At 39.4% G+C, this 21481-nt stretch overlaps 1 protein-coding gene across 2 annotated transcripts in view; it reads right to left on the reverse strand.

The window, feature by feature from the left end:
* The window catches only part of LOC121903457 (tight junction protein ZO-2-like), a 100669-nt gene that overhangs the window by 38808 nt on the left and 40380 nt on the right, over window positions 1-21481 (reverse strand). For both annotated transcript variants that reach the window (XM_042420479.1, XM_042420480.1), the window contains exons 2-7: window positions 17031-17084; window positions 14592-14716; window positions 14118-14220; window positions 8483-9005; window positions 7339-7442; window positions 6490-6643 (exon numbers count right to left, since the gene is read on the reverse strand). In XM_042420479.1, the coding sequence (XP_042276413.1) occupies window positions 6490-6643; window positions 7339-7442; window positions 8483-9005; window positions 14118-14220; window positions 14592-14716; window positions 17031-17084 (1063 nt within the window). The remainder of the gene's footprint in view (window positions 1-6489; window positions 6644-7338; window positions 7443-8482; window positions 9006-14117; window positions 14221-14591; window positions 14717-17030; window positions 17085-21481) is intronic.

Below are 21481 nucleotides of genomic sequence, written 5' to 3' on the forward strand. Positions count from 1 at the left end.
CACACACCATGACAAACCCCTTTACCAGCAAACAACTCTGTCACTTTTGACAATGTTGCAGGATTCCTTCATGGCTTTAGCCACATCATTTTGACCATCAATTTAACAACCCTTAGAGGTCACAGAGGAGGAGGAGTGGGCTGGTTAGCTGGGGATCTGGCACAGCTGTGTTTCACCAGGGACAATCCAGTATGTGATGGTTAGTTTGATTAGAGTTAGAGACATTCTGCATGCAGGCTGTAACTAGAAGTGGAAGGGGAGTTGAGGTGGAGAGAGAGACAACAGAGGAGGAGAGAGACAGACAGTGAGAATAAGAGAAATGTGAGGATGACATGTCAAACCTGATATGGATGAGGACTGGCCAAATATGTCAGAAATAACATCAATCATTAGGATTTATGTCAAAGCACCAAATTTGAGTGTTACATGGACAGTGTGTTGATGTAAAGGATTCAGAAATATAGCCATCACAAAGACAGGACCAATCAGTCCTGCCCTCTTAAAGATGGTGATGTAGGCCACTCTATCTACCCATCACTGTAAAACCCCAACAACAAGATATCTTCACAATTATAGAACACATTGGATAGTTGTGAATTCTAATAGTTTTGGTGACCACTTTCTCTGAAGACCTTTTGTTCTGCGCCACACTCAAGACTGGGGTCGGGTTCCAAGAGCCAGTTCTGTTTTTGGATCTGGCTCCAGGATGATAAAATAACTGAATTCACTTAGTTCTGACACTGATGATCTACTGTTGAATCTTTAATCTGTTCTCTATATTTTTTACTATAAAGAATAATATACAAAACATTCAGGTAGCAGGGTTATCACTTCAAGCTGACGGCAGAATTTTGAAGTGTCTTCTCCAAAGACCAAAATGAAACTTGGCCATGGTCTGTTTAATGTGCTCTCTGTAGATGGTGTTTTATGTATGTTGCAAAAAGAAACACCACTTTATCAGTATTACTGGTCAGAATTTCCCTGTTAAATTGCAAAAATGTATAAAATACCAATATTTAATATAGATTTATCTATCTAATAGTTATGAATTAGGAGCTCCAGTATTTAGAGCAAACACCTTGTGAAAAATAAGGTATAAAGGTCAGTAGGCTACAGACTTTTCAATGTGGCAGATACATTTCATCAAAACATCATAAATACTGTTGTTCATTTTCAAGTTGGAATTTCAAGTTTCAAGTTAGTTACATTGTTGTAAACTTAGCAAATGTTGATGGTTAAACTTGAAAAAATGAAGTCAGGGATATGAGAGGACACCAAATCAATGAGCTGATACAATACTTATTAAGTCTGTTTGCGTCCATTCCATTTGGATTCACTATTAAGTAACTTTAACAAAGCTTTAGTTGTTAGTCAGTGTTTCAGTGAGTGGCAGAGATGCATCAGTATATTTCCAGGTGAACAAACCCAACACACACACACACACACACACACACACAGAGCTGCTCCATTACTCTGAACAGCATGTGCCAGGAAGGTGAATGCTCCACTATGTTTGGCTCACAGCATAGTTATTTAACAAACTTGGTTATGGATTGAGACATGTATCATAACTCTGTGGTGTTGCTGTATTGAACTGTATCTGTTATTGTCTCCTTGGAGGAACAAATGATTAGTAACATGTAACACTCTAAATAACCTGAGTTAACAATGTACAAAACAACAAAACTTAAAGGTTGAAAAAAAAAAAAGAACTCAAGGTAAAGTATCTTAAAACTTGGACAAATTCAACCAAAACTATCTGCATGGCTGTACACCACAGTAGGGAAGACAGAACATAGGTTTTGTAATGTGGATGAACTGATCATTTAAAAATGGCATTGTGTTCATTCCAGTGAGCAGGAAGAAATTTAAGGGCTGTATGTTAACTGCTGTTTGATACTATGATTCTAGCCTTTTGAGGATATATGGTACTGAATATTAATAAAAAAAATACAGCAAACATGCACACACACACACACACACACTTGTCCACACACAGCTGAGGTGTAGAGGTGATGTAGCAGCACTGGGAGCAAACAGACAGACAGCTGTATTCCTACTGAGTCAACTCTGGGGATTAATCCACGACAATCTAATCTACAGAGCAGTGGGAATGGCTGTGGGGTGGGGTTGGGAGACTTGGTGAAGGAGATTTAGAGATTTATGTTTGACAGTAAATTCTTATCTTAAAAAACCCCAGAGATTTTTGGCATGGAAAGGAGTCGAGAGCTAAATGGGTCAGCCTCTGTCTGGAGAACTGCACATCCTGACTGTTTACAAGAAGGCAAAATAACGCGCGTCAGTTTGACGCATCTGTTAATCTCAAGAAAACCTAATTTTCATGTACTTTGAGGTTGATAAAATACTGTAAATACATAAAACATAACAAACATAATAAGGAGGCTAATTCCCTTTGTGTGAGGGACACATCATACTGTAGCAGGCACTGTAATATTAACAACATGCTCACTCATGTATTTTCTTTGTCACATTAAAATATTTTATTTTGTATTTGACTTCTATAGGATGTAACAAAACATTTAGTTAATTAGGCATGCCATATATTGTTCTTCTCAGGATATGTTAGGTTATTGCATGTGAGTAGTACCATACATGCGTGAATCGACTTTTTATGGAAAAAACAAAATATGTAAATGTAAATGTTCTAATTTTGGTCTTTATGTCCAGACATGTTCAATACAGCACAAATCTCTGTATATGAGTGAGAAGAGGAGATTGTCAGGGTGCCAGGGATAGAAGAACCATGTTAGTAATGTCAAAAAAATGTATTGATAGAACCAAACAAACAAAAAGCCACAAACCCCATTTTCAGTGATAAGATCACTCTGATTGTTTTGCTGATTGTATTTGTTCTGTATCAGACATGATTCTGATTGATATCAATGTGACATCATCATGATGTCAAGTTTTTGGTAAAGAACACAAAACCTTTTTTTTCTTGTTTAGGTTACAGTGAATCTGCGTGTGCTTTTCAACACCTGCGGTTCTCGCACACATGCATGTAGTTGTAAAAACTTTTATTGGAGAAAAAGACAGAAATTTGATTAATATGAACCAAGATCTCAAGCATGTTTTTTTCTGTAATACAAAGTGGATTTTATCCTTAACAGCAGCTTTATGATGTATTTATGATGTCTGTGCGTTCTGGTTTGACAAAGTTATGATCTTGAGATTAAGGGGTAGAGTTTTTAATGCAAACTGCAGAAACAAAGGTTAAACTGAACACCCTGCAGAACTGCCTGTACTGACACACTACATACTGTATTGTAAGTGCAATGTTTTTTGTTTAGAGTGATCAGAAATGATAAAAACAATGTTATTATTCTGCATGTTTCTTGATTCTCTATGTTCTGTAAACTCTAGGCAGCACACGTTTATGCATTTATCATTATTGCAGTTGCAAATTCTAAAATCTGTGCTGACATTGTGTCAGGTTACCACACGGGGCTTTAAAGCCAGTCTATGTAATGAATAAGTAGCACAATTATTCTCTAACAAATCAGAAATGTCACTCATAAGCAATAACATGCACCATTTAGACCTACAGTCTAATGTTCAGCTTTCGATATTCTATATATTGTTAACTTACATTACTCGTTCAGTTCACTGACCTTATGACTCTTCTCTGTTTGTGCTGTTGTTAATTCATTTGAGATTGAGGATTTCCTATAATACATGAATATTTCCTTGGATTTCAATTGATCTGGTTGGTTACTTACTATGTGTTGTCTCTATTCTCTTCTGAGAAACTTCATAGGAAATTGTTAAGAAGATATGGGATGAATATTGGTGAGTCCAACAGTGCATGGAAAAAGGAGAGCAACTAGCCTAGCACAGTTTGATATACGCTGTATGTTAGGTGAGAATATCTGTGTCTATTTTGTTACTTTTTGAACCGTAGCATCGAGTGTACAGTTTTCCAGACAGCAAATCTGCAGCCAGCAGCAGAGTCCTCCCCAGGTTTCAGACAGCAGTGAGGTATAGTGAACCTATTAGTGCACTGAGATGTGTGAAAGTGATGTGAGAATGCTTGCATGAAATGGAAATATAGTGAGAGACAACAGGGAGATGTTGGGAGGGTCAGATATACCACCTGGACAGAAAACGGCGAGTTTCTACACTGTTAGGACAAATCATTAATATGTTATTACACTGATAATTCAACAAGCATCTTACCCACAGTACGAGTCACGCTTTGTCATGCAACACCTCTGTATTCACAAAAATAAACCATCACCCTTTGTCTGAAACATCATGGCATGATTTAATGATGAAACATCTAAGAACATTGTAAAAGAAATCACCTCCATCGGATACAAGATGAAGGCAACTTACAAGCTTCTTCCACTGGCATTATTCAACTTCTATACTTAATGAATCACACAATTCAAAGAACATAGTGATTAAAATAAGTTTATTTATTCAGGAATATGAACCATGTATTAAAAAGTTAAAAGATTTAGAGCAGTATAAAGAGAAGTGCAAAAGGTGTGAAAGCTTTACAACTTAGTCTGGTTGTGTCACAGCCGTTTTACAGCTTAGAAAAAGGCAACAGATTGTTACACATGCTGTGTCTCGGGTGGTCCTTCATCTAAAAGTATGACATATTATCTGGAAGAGAAAACACAGACAAAGATTGCACTTTTGAGCGATTACAGGGATCGCTTTTGCTTGTCAAGATGATCAACTTCAAATCAATGTGATCAGTTCAGTTTCTAGTCAGATTTTTTAGGAGGGCTGAAGCTTTTCCTACAATCATGTCAGGTGCTTACAGTCAGCCCACACTGCAGTCTGCTGCTTTTAATCAATCCTGACCTGCTGACCGCTCTCTTTTCTAAGAGCTATACAGAAGCTAAACAGCTGCCAGCAGAAACTCAAGACTGCTTCCTTTCAGATGGTATTTTTAACCCCTTGAATGCCAGATATTTTTAACCTTTGTACATGTGTGTACATACACACAGTGTGGCTGTATGTCTATAGAAAACAGTTGAAATAACGCCAATGGACACATTTCTACTTATTGCTTTCATCACAGATCCATAGTCAGTCTACTGTGTTCGGTATGGAGGCAGAAATGTGCCAAGAGGAATGATAATTAACTTTTCAGTTAATTATCATTCATTCATTAGATATTGTATGTCATTGAAATTTTTATTATCTACATTTAAATTGTAAATGGCACTAGCAATTAAATTGAATTATTTAAAAAAAGCTATGAAGTTATAACAAATAATAATTAATGTGCTAATTACTGATTATGTCTTTGTCATTATTTTGTTCTCATGTTTTTATTTATTCACGGATAAATGAAGACTTCAAATAATTAATAACACTTACAATTTACATAAGGCTCTGGCGGATTGCTGCCTTTCTTAACTACTTCATTACTTGTAGAAAAACTTATGATGATTCAGTTATAATGTTCTACAGTGGTAGTAACGCTCTCAACACTACACAGGTAGAGATAAGAACACACCTGAAGCTATTCCACCCTTGAATGGAAAACTTTAGGAGTTTGTGCTGTTTTTAGCTAAATGTCTTCTTTATAATTATGTTCATTCATATGATGGTTGTATTGGAACACTGTGCTGTTCTTGTAATGGTAATCAAGTGAACTCATCTCAACTTAATTATAAAAAAGTTTCAAAAAAGTCTAATGACTAATGAACTGAATTTAATAATTGGCATTTTTAATGATCACTGTATGACTTATGTTAATTACTGTATTTAAAATGCACATTCATTTAAAGAATCACTATATAAACTATCTTAATTAAGAAATTAATTAATTATTAAAGTATTTACCTATTAACCTTTGAAAAAAATCTATTATTATTCTGGTGGCACACTTCAACCCACACAGCTTGGAGCAGATCTGAGAAGCTCTGTGTCTTGGTCCTCTGTCAAGGTTAAATTGATAGAGGACTAAAAACACTGCATATATTTACACTATGACTCTTAAAATTGAATGATCAATCCTACATGTAATCTTAGCCTTAAATCAGTGTCCTTCATGCTGAAACATAAGCCTGACCTGGACTTAAATCACAGTTTGGTGGAGTAACGAAAATTCAGCCACAACATACAGTGTTTCCCACATGCAGGCTTCTCTCAGGTCTGCTTAGATCGACATACAGCACTCCTAGTATATTATAAGGTCATAAATATGAGGTCACACATTACTTATTGGATTGATTTGATAGAATTTGAAGATTTTATTGACACTTTGAGGTGTCCATAGCTCTCTGATTAAGGAAATAGTACTAGGACGAGGAGAATAATTACAAGTATTATAATAAAGCTCACAAACAGACCATTTGTTGTTTGTGACGTGTCTTCATCCAGACTACCGTCGCTGTGGGAAACACTGTACGCAGCATTCCTGCCTACACCACACGATAACCACTGCTAATCACTCTGTGGTTTCACACTAACCCTACTGGTCAGGTCTAGTGTTCAGTGACTCACCATCATTATCAGAGTCGGAGTCTGCGAGCGGGGGGATGCGGACCAGGATCTGGCGGCGGTCTCTCTGGACCACCAGCTGCAGCTTCCCTCTCGACTTCTCTATCAGCTTCCCAGCATCATGCAGGGAGAGGTTCTCTGTCACTGTCCCATTGATCTGCGCATGCACACGCACACACGCACACACACGCGCGCACACACACACACACACACACACACACACACACACACACACACACAGTACAGATAGTCAGAGACTATGGGAGGTCTGACGGTGGAGCTTATTTTTGTTTCTTTTAATTTCTTAGATTGTTTCTTGAATGTGATATTTTATAATTTATAATTTAGATAAATCTTGCAAATTTTATTTATCTGAAAAAACTTAATCTGTTTTTGTTTTTAAACTTGCATTAAAATACTAATATTACTCAAATAAAATAAGAGAACGGTGTGTTGTGTAAAATTAAATAACTGGTTCACAAATACGCTTTTGGTGTTGAAGACCATCTGACATCTGCGGAATCACTTGATTAAAACATCCATCCAAATGAAGCCACGCCCACTTATGAGCCTTCATCACAGGTTACGGCCTCGGTGGAAATGAATTGTTCAACCAAAGAGTGATTTTCCTTTTCAGATTGTTTCATCTGAAGGATGTTAAGAAGGCTCAAAGATACAACAGTATCCAGAAATTCACAAGCTAAAAAAACAACTTTGTATAACAAGTGTTTTTCTTTTTTATTCATTTAATCATCTAGTGAGCCCTCATATTTAAATGTGAGGAGGGTCCTGGGCCTCTGGGTTGGGAACCGCTGTGATGGATGTGACTGTATGACTGCGCTGTCTGTGCACCTTGAGAATGATGTCTCCCTCCTGCAGGTTCCCGTCCTTGGCAGCCAGGCCTGTGCTGGTCATCTGTTTGATGAAGATCTGACTCCCCAGACGTAGACCATACTCTAGAACACACCAACAACACACCACAGTTACTGCGAACCCTGCTGGGACTGACAGGAGATATTTCATGTTGGAGGTGAACATGGTACTGTCCAGCAGATGATTTCTCTCTTTCAGTTAGTTGCTGGTTCCATATTGCCGAGACATTTCATTGTCTAGAAGCTGCGAATGGCTATGTTCTTGCTAATTAAAAATGCACAATGCACCTTTTTAAAGGCAGACATGCAAACAGGGTACATGTGTTACAAGAGAATGCAAAATGTTATGAAGAAAATGATAGAAAAATGACAGGTTTTAACACTATAAACGGTTGATGTTAGAGTTACAATTGAAGCAATGAAAGGGTTTGAAGTGTCAGGTGAAGTGTACACAATTAAAGTTCAAAAGTATTTGAGAGTACAGTTTAAAGTTTCATCCTTGTTAGTCTCGCGATACTAGACGATCAGAGATCTCAGTCTACCGGAGTCTGGGGATTTCTAAATGCAAGGTAGTCGCTTGAACAGCAGCGAGAACGGCTGCTGACAAACCTGCGCCCCTTCAATTTTGTCAAGGTCACACCTTGCCGGAAATGCTGCTCCCCCCCCCCCATTCTCCTCCGTAGTGAACTGCATGTCACCAGTGTTAACAACGAAACCTGGGAGATTGTCATCAGTCTCTATGAGCGAAGCGTTGACTTGTCAGTCTGAATTTGAGCACTTAAAGCAGTTGAACTATGAGTTGAAAAGTAAGAGATTAAAGCAGCTTAAATGTCAATTTACTCAAAACAACAAAATTGAAAGTTTGAGTTGAATATGAAGCAGTGCAAATAGAGTGTTAGCAGTGTGTTCACTATAAGGAGGTGAAGTGTCAATTGGTATAAAAGGAGTTACAGCAGTGATGATGTTTGTCTGTCTACATGAAGAGCAAAGAGTATGTAAGAAATATCTTTATTTTAAAATGTTCTCATCTCAATTCAAAGTGATAATATTGTGATTCTCATTGGAACCAGTCATACAGTCCTTCTTGTAAACAGCAGCCATGACAGGTAGCTGGTGTGTTTTACCTTCGTTGGGTCTGTTCTTCACCAGCAGGACGTTGACAGGTTTCTCCAGTGGCTCCAGCTCTCTGGAAGGTTCTGGGGATGGAGGGTTGTCATGAAGCTGGTCTCTGCTCCTGTACCTCCCTCCTCTTCCTCCTCCTCCTTCTCCTCGCTCATACTTGTCCTCCATGCGGTAGCTGTCCCCGGGGCTGCGTCCTCGGCTGTGGTACTTCTGACGGTCAGCGCTGGTGTCCAGGGCCCGTCCCCGGCTCCCGTCCCTCCTGGATCTGTCGGGACTGGGAGAGGATCTCTCCTGGCTCCTCCCGCGGCTCCTACCCGTCTGGTTATAGTCCCGTCCTCCCCTGTATTCAGGCTCCAGGTACGCTTTGCTGTCAGAGGGATGGTCACGGCCTTCATCGCGGTACCAGCCGTTGTCATTGTCGGCATCATAGTAGTGAGTGGAGGGGGAGTAGTCCCGACTGTCTCCGCCTGGGGACGGGGGCGGCTTCAGGGAGTGGACCGCCACCTTACGAGGTCTCTTCACCGTCTGACAGAGAAGGAAAAAAAGAAAAACACAAAAAGCCTGTTAATTACAACCATTTAGACCAGTGAGGTTCAATTCACACCCCCTGTCTGATCAGATGAGCTCTCTCCATCAACACCACCAGGCATGTTCCCAATGTGTTCACTGGAATGTATTCTAAACAATGCTATTTAACACTATAAATGATATTACAGTGGATATTGTTACAATAATTGTTTCATACAAGACCTGTATGTTCCTGGAGTGTCAAGACTGTCGCTCTTGACACTCACACCAATTAATAATCGTATTTGCATTTTGTTTTAAACCTAAACACAAATATGTGGATATATTTTTTTCTCCCAAACATAATTTTTAGTTTTTTGAAATTCTGAGATTCCCCATGAAAACTGCAAAAGTACTTGTTGGGTTGATAAAAGTAGCTCATTTAAATGATTTAGATTTCTTAAAGGACACACATGTCCAATGCCAGTCAAAAGTTTGGACACACTTTCCCATTCCCTTGATGAGAGAGTGTGTCTTAACTTTTGACGGGTACTTTATTTAACAAAGATTTTACAGGTTTTTGGTTGAGACCAATTCAGACTTGAAATCACAGTTTTGTTTTGTTTTGTTTTGTTTTTTTACTTGAAACACAAGAAACTGCAAAGATCTGAGATAAAAGATAAGATGAAAACTCTCATATGTTGCTCAGTTGATGGAGAAATATTGGACTGATTAAGACATAACTGAGAACAGAGGGTATGTGAGTCATGTAGATGTAGAATAATATTTTCATATTAAAAAGTTTTTTGGAGTGATCAGAACAAGATCAGATCTACCAAGTGTCACATTAAAAACGTGCACGCCACCAGTTAACGATTGTATCAGTGATCTTTGTACTCTCATTTTCTTTCCTTTCATAGTTATTTGAAACAGCAATGATGAAATGTTTTAATGAATGTCTATTTGATCATGATTGAGCAGATTCACAACTATTTTAAAATCTGTATTTTATTCCTGCCATTCACATCTGATGCCTGTTATCATGTCACCACTGCTCCATGTTCACATGACAGCCAACTACATGGAAACTAAGCAACCTCTATGCTAATGAAGGCCACAAGATGTGTTTGAAAGCTCTGGAAAAAATGAGTAAGAGGACCTTTAATTAAGATTTGTATCTGCTTGTTCTCTCCAACATTCCATTTTTATATTTCTCGCTTTTAAAAGAAGGAAAACAACAGAACAGAAAACAGACCGTCTGTGTACTTTAATTTTTTGAACTGTGAACTGACTGAAAAAAGCAAATATTAAAAGAGAGATTAAAAAAGAAACACGACTTTAACTAAAAGGCTTCTATTTCTGACTCTCTAAGACAGGAGTGAGAGAACTCCACTATATGCAGCGGGATGTCGTGAAAGCTGTGATTCAAAGCAGCACGTCACATTCCCTTGACATGTAAGGCTTTTATATTTAACTGTGTGGACCAGTGAGATTAGTCCAGTATACACATGGGAGAGAACTGCTGCTACTTTTAGAGCTGCAGCAGCGTGAGAGGCAGCCAGGCTGAAAACCTGAGACATTAATGTCACACACACACACAGATACTATGTGTTCCTGTAGATGTAAAGTGCTACAAAACAGCCTCTCCAGTGCTGGCTCACCCTCAGCAAGCCTCATCACAATGTTTTCTTTTGGAGTTGTATGGTAACAATATCATCCACCATGGCAGATTGAGTTGAGGTTGGCACCAATAACGGCCAATCACATAAGGGCCCCTTTAACCTTTCAAAACTAGATATATATACAGTACATATAAATATGCTTCAAGTCTATTTTTTTTTGTTTAACTACAGTGACTGTGTGTTGCTCAGAGCTCTGCCACAATGCAGGTGACCTACATTCAATAGTGTGCCTGAATGCATCATGTGTAGACTGAAGCTGCGGCTCTGCTAATGCGCTGCTTCACTACAAATCTCGTGTATGTGTGAGTGTGTGTATTACGGGAGGTGAGGGGAGTCATCAAAATACCACATGTACACGTACGTTTGTGTATTTTCAGCACGTGTGTGTGTGATAGTGCTCCTTTAAAAGGCGCTAGCACATGTACACAAGCAAGCACAAGTTTGTCTGCCACTATGTTTTTTTAATCGACACTCATGATTCTTTGAACATAACACACATTAACATGTCTTGCTGAATATTTATGATCAGGAGGTTGGTGGTCTGTTTCCTACAGAAGGTGCTTTTATTGATTTATTCAGATGTTTGATTCCACATCAAATCTGTCACAAAGACTGTCTGCACGTCTGCAGCATGATGAATAGACTGTGGTTATATTAAACATACGGATACATCAAAGGCCATAGATTACTAACTTTATCATTTTAAGCCCTGTGTAATATTCCTATCATATCCATACAGCCACTCGGATAATGAAGGGTTCAGTCACTTAATGTCGATATTTATAAAATATTCCTTAAGTCTCTGATGATATTTTATGTGTTGTTATATTAATATTTTTTTATTGTAGCTACTCAACAGTGACTTTATGATATTATTATTAGTATAATATTAGCCTACAGGTCTGTGTAGTGACTGTCTGTCTGTGCGTCCTGTCCAGAGTCTCTCACACCCTCCATACAGCCGGCCCCATACTCCATATAATGAAACCTTCCCCTACACACACGGACACACACACACACAGATGCATGTGCAAGATCTCCAAATGTATGGGTCATTAATACTCTGCATGTTGGCACTGTGCTTGTGTATGTGTGTGTGTGTGTGTGTGTGCATTATGGGAGCTTGCAGCTGAGGTGTGTGTGCATCTCTCTGTAGTGTGTTTGTGTTAGCAGATCTGCAGTGATGACTCAGTGACCTCTCAGCTGTTCCGTCTCTACTGACTGCATGGTGAAGTCATTTAATGACACACAGCAGCCACGCTCACAGTCACAACTATCTTGTCAAAGAAATAAAATGATTCCAAGATTTTAAATTCTGGACTCCCTGCAATGACACAGAAAAAATAATGATGCTTCTGTTAAAACAGAAGCTTTTTCACAGAATGTCTACAAGTTCTAGTCAAGCTGCACTACCAATTCTCAGATATGACAGTCTTTAACGACAGAGGCCAGGAGATGCTGTATGCAGGTCTGGTGGGCTGCCAGGCCAATGAGAACCCTCACCAGACCCCCCCAAAAAATCTTAATGCCAAATATTCATTTATACAGAAATGAATAGTGTTAACACTTCACACTGCTGACACTTTACTTTTAGTTCCTGGATTTAGCATTAATATCAGTATACAAACAGTTATACATGCTTTATAATACACTAAAATGTAGTTGTCCTTATAATGGCTTATAATTACATGAGTCATTATTAGTAGTGATATAAGTAAAATCAGTGTGTAATAAATCATTTATTAAATGCTAATATACTGCTTATAAATGCTAAATAGGGGGACCTGCTGTTAAAAATAACAGTGATGATAACAAAACAGAAATGAAGAGAACCAGAAAAGATGGAACAGATCAAGTCTCATCACAATAACCTTAAACTTTGGGTAATTCTGGGTTATGAAAAACTCACTTTTTCAGTGATTGTGTGTATATATGTGACTACTAACACACAAGCTGTGAAATAAGACCCAGTCAGTTTGGTTCGGGCTGGCTTGCTCTGTACTCTTGTGATTTAAGCCGTTCAGATTTGACGCCCCTTCTTACATCACTACGGGCTTCACTGAAATTCTACCACCCCCCCATCCATGTCTCTATCTGAGTCTCCACTCACTTAACTTCCTGAGGTTCACCATGTTTTTCTCACAAGCACCGGCCAGGACCCAACTAAACTAAGCTAAGATAAGCTAAGCTAAGCTAAGCTAAGCTAAGCTAAGGGCGAAAAATCTGCACACATGGCGGGACTGGAGCGGGGGACAGAGCAGCTGCTGAGTGCAGACAGCTGTGGAGGAGAGAGCCGGGGAGCAGAGCTGGAGAGTCCTGCATCGCTGCTGCTGCTGTCTCACCTCCTGGAGGAAGAAACACCTGATTCTGCTCTGATCCACAGCACTTTACCAGCAGGAAGAGTTCATTTTTTAAACTTATTTATCTTCAAACTCAGAGTTACACATCACTTCAGCTGCTGTCATCCATAATAAACATCTTAAATGCTGGTGAGTTTATAGAATTTTAAAGTTACACAGCATGTGGATATCTATGAGTATAAACAATAATGTCACTGCCGTTTTTATGCCTTTAGGTGATGTTATTTTGAGTGTTAGCATAGCTTTGATCGATCTGAACTGAAGTGGTTTGCTTGTCGTCATGTGGACAGACCTGACAAAGCATGAATTCAGACTTTTTACAAATCGGCATCATGATGTAGTTATTTCAGCATTCGTTTGATCCGTTTATTGCAATTAAATCACAGCAAAGTTTATTTTGTGTTCATTCAGGCTGAGCTTCAGTAACATGATGGTTCCTGCTGTTGTTCGCTGGCTGTGTGGGGAGAATAAACACAAATAATCCTTCCATTCCTGATTTCTCTGGCAGCCATGTTTCTGTGGGGTTCATGCTCAACAGTTGCCACGGTAGCCGGCGCACCCCGCAGAAGAGGGGTTGAGGTGCGCGGGACAGGCGCTCTGTTCTGTACAGGGCTGTTTAGGTGCTTCATCCTTGTGGTATTTTGACCACAGCATGTCAGATACATTTTATTAAAACCCAAGGGAACTGTGTTAATTTGTGGAAAAGGGTATAATATGGCCCCTTTCAATCGAGAATAAAAAGAGGGTGCTGAGTGCATGATGATCATATTTATCTAGATTCAGGAGCTTGTGGAGGACAATGTGAAGCTCTGGAAGAGGATAAGAATGAGATTTATCTATGCAGCAAAAGCCCATGAGAACTGGGCCAGATGTACAGATCCATCATTCTGAATCATTCTTATTAAATGCTCCACATTAATGCTGATTAAATGTTCCACATTAATGCTGATTAAATGCTCCACATCTAGAACTCCATCCTGACAATGTGTATTTGTGACTGTGACTTGATGAGAGCAGTGAGCATCTACATACATTGCTTCAACTCTGCAAAGCACACTGTGTTGTCCTTGTGTAGGGTTCATACTCACTATCTTGGCCACTTTGCCACATTTACGGAGTGACTGCACGGCGAAGGAATGAGGCACGTTGTCCATGGAGATGGAGTTGACCAGAATGACACGATCATTCTCACTGGTCACAAAAGAAACACACAAATAATATAAGATAACACTGAGAACAAAACAAAAATCAGAAAGTCATGTAGTTATAGTAAATGTTTCACAAATAATACAGTCCTGTTTGAGTCAATTAGTCAAACTAAATTTAATTACAGAAAGATTTTTGGCTAATTTTTGTGTTTTTATGACCTTCTGTTTAAGTATTAAGTCACCTCTGCTGTTAACTCATAGTATGTTCTGCAGACATACAGATTTCATCAGAGCTTTGACTGAAATGAGAGTTAAATACAGGATGACTGCACTGTGGGCAGGCGAGTTTCTCCAGAACATGGCAGACAACTCCTCCCACTGAGGAGGATTTTGGTCACTGTTGGACAGACTTACAAGAGTAATCCATCTGCTGGTCCTCCCTGCAGCACATCGGAGACAATGATTGACGTCTCACCATTCTCCACGTTGGGGTTGTCACGCCCACCTGACACAGCGATTCCAAAACCCATCTTAGAGTCCTACAGAAGAAGAAAGATCATCAATTACTGAATACAAAACGTTGAGACAGAATGTGACTCACAGTAAAACTGAGCCAAACTGATGTGAGAGCTTCAACTACTGTCATTTACTTTCCACCAGGCAGGTACACAGGTACTGATGTTGGTTTTGTTAACAAATAAAGTGGGTGGAAATTTCCTTTGTTACTGTCTTTCCCATTAAGCCAGAATAGTTTTGTGCTGCTTGAAAAATATACTGAATCTGATGTCAACCCTGCTTCCTGAAACTACATTTCTATACTACTAAATGCTTCTGCTTGACACCTTTGGGAGGAATCCATAGTTTGTATATGCAGATGGACATAGCAAGCTGTGACATCACCTGCTGGTTTACATTGGAGCTGGTTGGAAGCCCAGAGTTACTGCTTATGGTCAGTGCCAACATGCCCTGCTACCTCAGACCGAAGCTAATGCTAGCTTGCAGGGATCACCAAGCCCTGCACACTAACAGGCTAACGTTAGCTACTTTAGCTAAAATGTGCTAACAGGGCAGGTATCATAATCAAGTAACATCAAACTTAGTGAAATATTACAGCAATAGTCAAACTCAGTGCAAGTCCCAGAGTTGGGGAGAGCAGCAGGTGAGTCAACTGTCAATCACAGCTGTCAATCAACACCCACACAGCAGACACTAAGTCTTCAAATCTTATTAACAGAGCAATAATTTCCAAAATGACCACCAGCACACTTATTAGAGGGCTAAATTTAGAGATGGAGAACATAATGACTCACTGAAAAAATGATTGACTTAGTATATATGTAATGGGCGTCAGTTTGTAGCATCTTAAGGCACCTCTGCACTGGCTTCAGCCTCAAACTGTGGTAGCTGCCACTGGGATAACTGGCAACAGTTTTCCACTCCATGAAATGCTACATGGAGGTGGTCGCGGTGGGTGGTTGGCAGTATGGACTGGAGTTAGTGTCCTGTGTCCTGCATGTGCTTAAGTTTAGGCTACTAAAAACCATTAAAAGTTAGGTTAGGGAAAGATCATGATTTTAGTAACACAATGAAAGATCATAATGTGATCAATATGACCACAATCTTTGCCTAACCCTAATCAAGTGCTTTGAGTTGCCCATACATAACCATAAAAATGATGTGGTTGATGTGTGAAAGTATTGACTGCTGAGTTCAGAGAGGAGAGGCAGCCTGAGGGCGGATTAGCCGGGGTGAGGGCAGGTCTATTTTAGAACAATGTTCATTTTCACTGGTGAGGCCTACTCTAGCAGAGATAAAGGTAATTTCCATCTTTGGAAATTGTATTTAATGGTCTGTAATTGAGAAGGAGAAAATTACTCTTAATGTTTCATTTTAATTTGGCCTAATATGGATTAGGCTTTTTATATTAGAGATGTACATTTAAAAGGTAAATCCACAACCCCAGTATCCCAGTTGACTTGGACTTGGCTCAGCTGATGGAGTAGCCACACTCCTTCATTTAGCTATTAATTAGATCGTGAACTGACAGAAGGGAGTGTTGGGAGGACGTCATGTACAATAAAATGGTATCTGTGTAAGAATTTGTCTTTCGAGGTGTAATCTGGATTTAAAATCTGAAATGCTGGTAAAAGCTTCTGCAAAGACACATTTTTTGATATCATATCAATTATCATTCAGCTGCCCATCTTAGATCTTAGGATCAGTGGAAATGCAAGTAGGAAAACCAGTTCAATAATTCTGGAGTTAATTAACCCTAGCTGTAAAATAGGGTTTATTTTATAAGCGCAGAGATTAGTCATCCACAATGTATAATATCTCCAGTTATTATAAGCATACAGTAGAGAAATTACGCTTTACTCTTTAGGTAAATGTATATTTTCTGCATTTAATTGTTGTTTATACTGATTCCACTTTTGATGAGATAATTCTGTACATCTGGTTGCTCTGAGAGCTATGTGGAGCATATGGGAGGATGTTATTGCTTTTTTTTATACTAATTTTTCTGCACTGAAGAAGGCACAGTGTTGCTAAAACACAATGCGATGAGTATGTTTCATATCAGTTACTCCAATGTCCTCCTGCTTTTTAACAAATAGTTATAGTTCACGTTCAGCAGCAACAGTTTATCTCCTTCCTTCTGACTTTAGTGTCAAATGTTGACATCCATCCTCCAGACATCCAGCCAGATTATAGACAAATAAACGTGATAACGATTTGAAGTATACAAGCTCAAGGTCAGAATTCTGATTTATCAGCATTGCATTATAAATGTTGTGGAGTTAGTTAAGTTCATCCTTTGGGTTGTAGACTCTTCAGGTTACTGAATGAACTCACCCGCTGCAGAGTGACTGAGTACTGCTCCCACACCATCTCTTCCATCCCTGAGCTCTGTGGAGAACACAGACACAACACGGTTAGCAAACACTGTCTGACCAGGACATTTCAATGCAAGCAGCAGAATTCAGGCTATGAAAATAAAAACTAATTGTGATGATATAGTGCATTATATTGAAAAGTGTTGCCCTACACATGCATGTTTATGGTACAGACAAAATATTAGCAACACTTTTCAATATAATGCACTCCACATAAAGTAGAATTATCACTGCATTTTCAACAAAAACTGAAAATGTATAAGCTTTGTGAAAGTAGAATTTATGGCAGAGCTACTGTATTGGATTGCATTAGATTGCACAGGTGTTCCTAATAAAGTGCTCAGTGAGAGTATATATATATATATAGTATCACAATATAAGACTACATATGCTGTGATAGTGGATTTTATCCATATGGTCCACCCTTAGTTCACAGTCTTATACCTTAACTTTGAAAGACAACTGTCATTGTCTGTATTGATCATAATTAGTAGAGTGTAATGCCAAGCCAGTCACTTCACATGTCTATAGGATAAAAGAATGGGGATGTCTGATATAACCTGGAACACAGCATTATCATGCATAACTGTTAAGTGCACCAATGACCTGCAGTAAAAGAAGCCTCAACACGACTACACATTCATTTTTATGCACTGAAATATACATCACATAAATCTGTGTACAGTGGAAACATATAGACCACTGGGGCTAAGGACACACTAGTGGAAAGGAGACTAACCCAGATTATCTCATACACACACACACACACAAACAAAGGGCCCTGTGTGTGGGAACTGACCCCAGCAAAAGAACAGTCAGTATCATGTCAATAACAGCAGCACAACAGCCCTGCATGTCGTCCTGTCTGTCTCACTGCCTGGCTGGTGGATAATTTTAATTGGACAACTATTCCAGCAGACATCTGCCCTCATCTCTTTCCACCTCATTGCTCTCTCTCACACACACACACCACAGCTCTGATGACAGTGATTGAGGCAGGCAGCTCTGCTCAACTTCAGCTGCTTCTAAAAGAGTGCCGAATGAGAGACAATAGAGGAGGAGAGAGGGGGGAGCAGAAGGAGGAACAGAGGTTGCAATAAAGTGCTATGCTTTTTTTTTCTTTTTGTTGTTTGCTCTCAATCTGCCTCCACTATAGTTCAACTTACATATTTGTTGTTTTACAGAATGCTTTTCATAACCCCCAGAGAAGGAGCGGGGACTACTTTTCATCAAACATCAATGGAAGAAGAGAAAACCCTCTCTCACCACAGAGACCTGGGGTGCAACAGTGTCCTTGTCCCTGCATTGATATAGTTCATTGTGTTTTACTTGAATAATTGATTGAGATATTTATCAGCCTTGGTGTGTTGGTTAATCACACCTGTCATCAGAAAACCTATTGGTACATGTTTATATGATCGTAGGAACTATTTTTTTTTTAACATTTTATCTAGAGATGGACATTATAGATCACTCTGCTGATTCAAACTGGCTCAACTCAGTTCAGTGCACACATGTAGTCACTAAATGCAGTTCATTTGCTTTTTTCTAAACTTAGCAATTGCATCACTGTTAACTGCATGTGGTGCCACTACCCCATATAAAGAGCAGAAGATGTTGTTCGGCACTGGAAACTTTTAAAGGGATGTTAAAAAAGCAGGTCAGCCAGCCGGACTAATGCACAGCTACGAGTGCACCAAATTCTACAGAATTGTCATTTACTACAGAACGGCTTTATCCTTCCTGTCTCAACTCACCAGAGCCGTCGCTCACTGCTGAGTAGAGCTAATGATGCACACCTGTTGTCACTACCAGTGATTAAGCAGATGAATAACACATCACAACAGGACTAAAGCCCTTCAACAAATAACATTTTATAAACTACTCAACTGAAACCGATTGTGTAACATGCCTGATAATCACCAGAAACATTGGACTCAAATTAGTGATTTAACACAAAACACAACTAATGTTGGGAACCAGGGCCTAGTGAACACTGCACTTCAGCACATACAACTGTACAGTAAGTGAACGCATCATATAGGTGTTTCTTCAGTTCAGTAGTTCAGGGTTAGGGTTGTTCAGTTCACTACTAAACCAGGCCTATAGGAGCACTGTTTATAAGGATCTCAGCAGAGTTATCAGATCATGATTGTTTCTGTGGCTTCTGAGGTCTTTTAATGAGCTTTTAACAAGGAAATAACATACTGTGTATCACAACTGAGCTGACAACAGTCAGCAGTGAGGAGCTCCACTGCTAAATGTTACTAACTGAGTCAGTTAAGATGAAGATTAAATTCAAAGAATATTCAAAGAATCTTTCATTCATGTATTGAAAACCTCAAACTGGGAAGTCAGTGTATGGGAATTATCTGACAGTTTTGCAAAGCCCTGCATCTAAATGTGATGTGCACACAAAGTCCAGACATTAAGTATTTGGAAAGTTCACATTTCATTCTTCAGGCTCTGTGCTTCAGCACGTTCAATTAGAAATAAAGTCATGGATTACAGTACATCAATATAGGAAGAACATCTTGTTGTGAATCCTCTGAGATTCTGTTCATCAAGTCTTCTCTTGATCGTTGACTGGGAAACATGTCCATCTACATCGTGGAGAACATTCTTGACTTGCTGTGCAGTCGTTAAGGGACAAATCACTATCTGCTCATTCACAAGACTTGTGCTCCTTGCTTTGCCAGCTCGGTCGCCACTTTCTAGTTTTGCTGTGTTCACCTGCACTTTAAGAATGAACCCAACATTCAACAAACCAACGATCTTTTCTATCTCTTTACTCCTCATATTGACAGACAAACGGCAACTCTCAACTCTGAGCCACACGTGAGCTCTTTTGTGCTGAACTGAAGTTGAAATGGCACACAGCTGCCCGACAAACATGTAGTTGTCAGTAGTATATTCATGTAAAGTTACTCAAATTAAAGCTGAGGCTTTGCACTTTCATGTTGTACCTATTACTTTATTTCTAATTGAATGTGCTGAAGAACAAAACATGCGTAACTGTCCAAATACTTACTGTCTGGACTGTCTGGTAGATCTCTGCATCTAAAGGACTTTTACTGTACAACTCACAGAGCAATTCATCTTATTCACATGACAGACATATCGGTCACATCTTAGTCCTGGAACAACTTTTGTATGTGCTTAACACAGTGTACAGTACTTCTGCTGCACTAACTGAAGGACAGTTAGAGAAACTCGGTGTCCCATGAGACCTGACCCAAAAAGCCTTTCCCTCCAAGTAATGCCACACTGCTGTGACTTAAGGCGAGATAGTTGGGCGGCAGGGCAGGCATACACACACACACACACACACACACACATACAACAGTAAGCATGGTAGCATTGTGCTAGTTGTGCTGGAGAGTGTGGAACAAGGTCAACTGCTTTAGAACATGTACTGTTGGCACCAAACAAACACACAAATCCAGTGTTTACTGCCCATGCACTATTTGTTCTTGCGGTGTTAATTCGTCAGTGAGTTCCCTACGGAGGCAACTGGAAGTACAACTACTCAGTTAATATTGTATATTAAAGATTCATAAAACTGACTTTATAATTATTACTTCCCAGTTTAAATTGTTCAAGTTTCTTGAGGAAAAATATTCAATCAGTGCAGTATGCTGCGATGCTGTCAATGAAAATGATGGTACCCAGAACACAGAGACATGTTCTGACTGACAGCCGGACTTCCTACCTTCAAATCAAACTTGTTTGGATGGAATATTTGACGAACTGGCCACAGAGTCACACGGTGGTCCACAGTCATTAATTCAGAGGCTCATAAGCAATATCCTGTTTAATAAACATCATCAGACTCTGCTCCATCATAGTAGAACACCAGTCATCACTCCAGTGTAGCCAGCCTGTGTGATTGTCTTTGTTTTCTGATCACCTAAAATGGCAAATAACTGCATTTTAATACTTTGCTTTAGTATTTTTAGTTTACTGTCGTAGTTTTGAATCCTCCTAAGTTTGTACTTTGCACAGAGTATGGGTTTTTCTGGCTCAGAGTGCAGATCAGTGGTTAAAACAGCTGCCTTCTGACCAAAAGGTCCAGGTTTCAAACCCCACTCTCAAACTCCAGCCAACATGCCGGTTGGTCTATTCCTAGCTCATCTGGGACATTCTGATGTGCACTGAAGAACTTTACAGTGAGCACACTCAGAAATATTTGCCTTTTATAGTTTTCTTTATTTCTAACTTAGTCTGTGCATCTTTTCCAGAGATTCTCCAATTGAAGGGGAAGACATTTGTTTGCCACTTGTTGCCACGTGTCACAGCAGAATGTTCCACACACACTAACATGAGCAATGCAACTTCCAGCAGAGTGGTTCTGTACATGGCTGCCAGTAAAGGTCTGTCTCACCATTATGAAATACAACACAGTACTTC

This window comes from Thunnus maccoyii, chromosome 9, assembly GCF_910596095.1.
Source record: "Thunnus maccoyii chromosome 9, fThuMac1.1, whole genome shotgun sequence".
Taxonomy (NCBI): Eukaryota; Metazoa; Chordata; class Actinopteri; order Scombriformes; family Scombridae; genus Thunnus; species Thunnus maccoyii.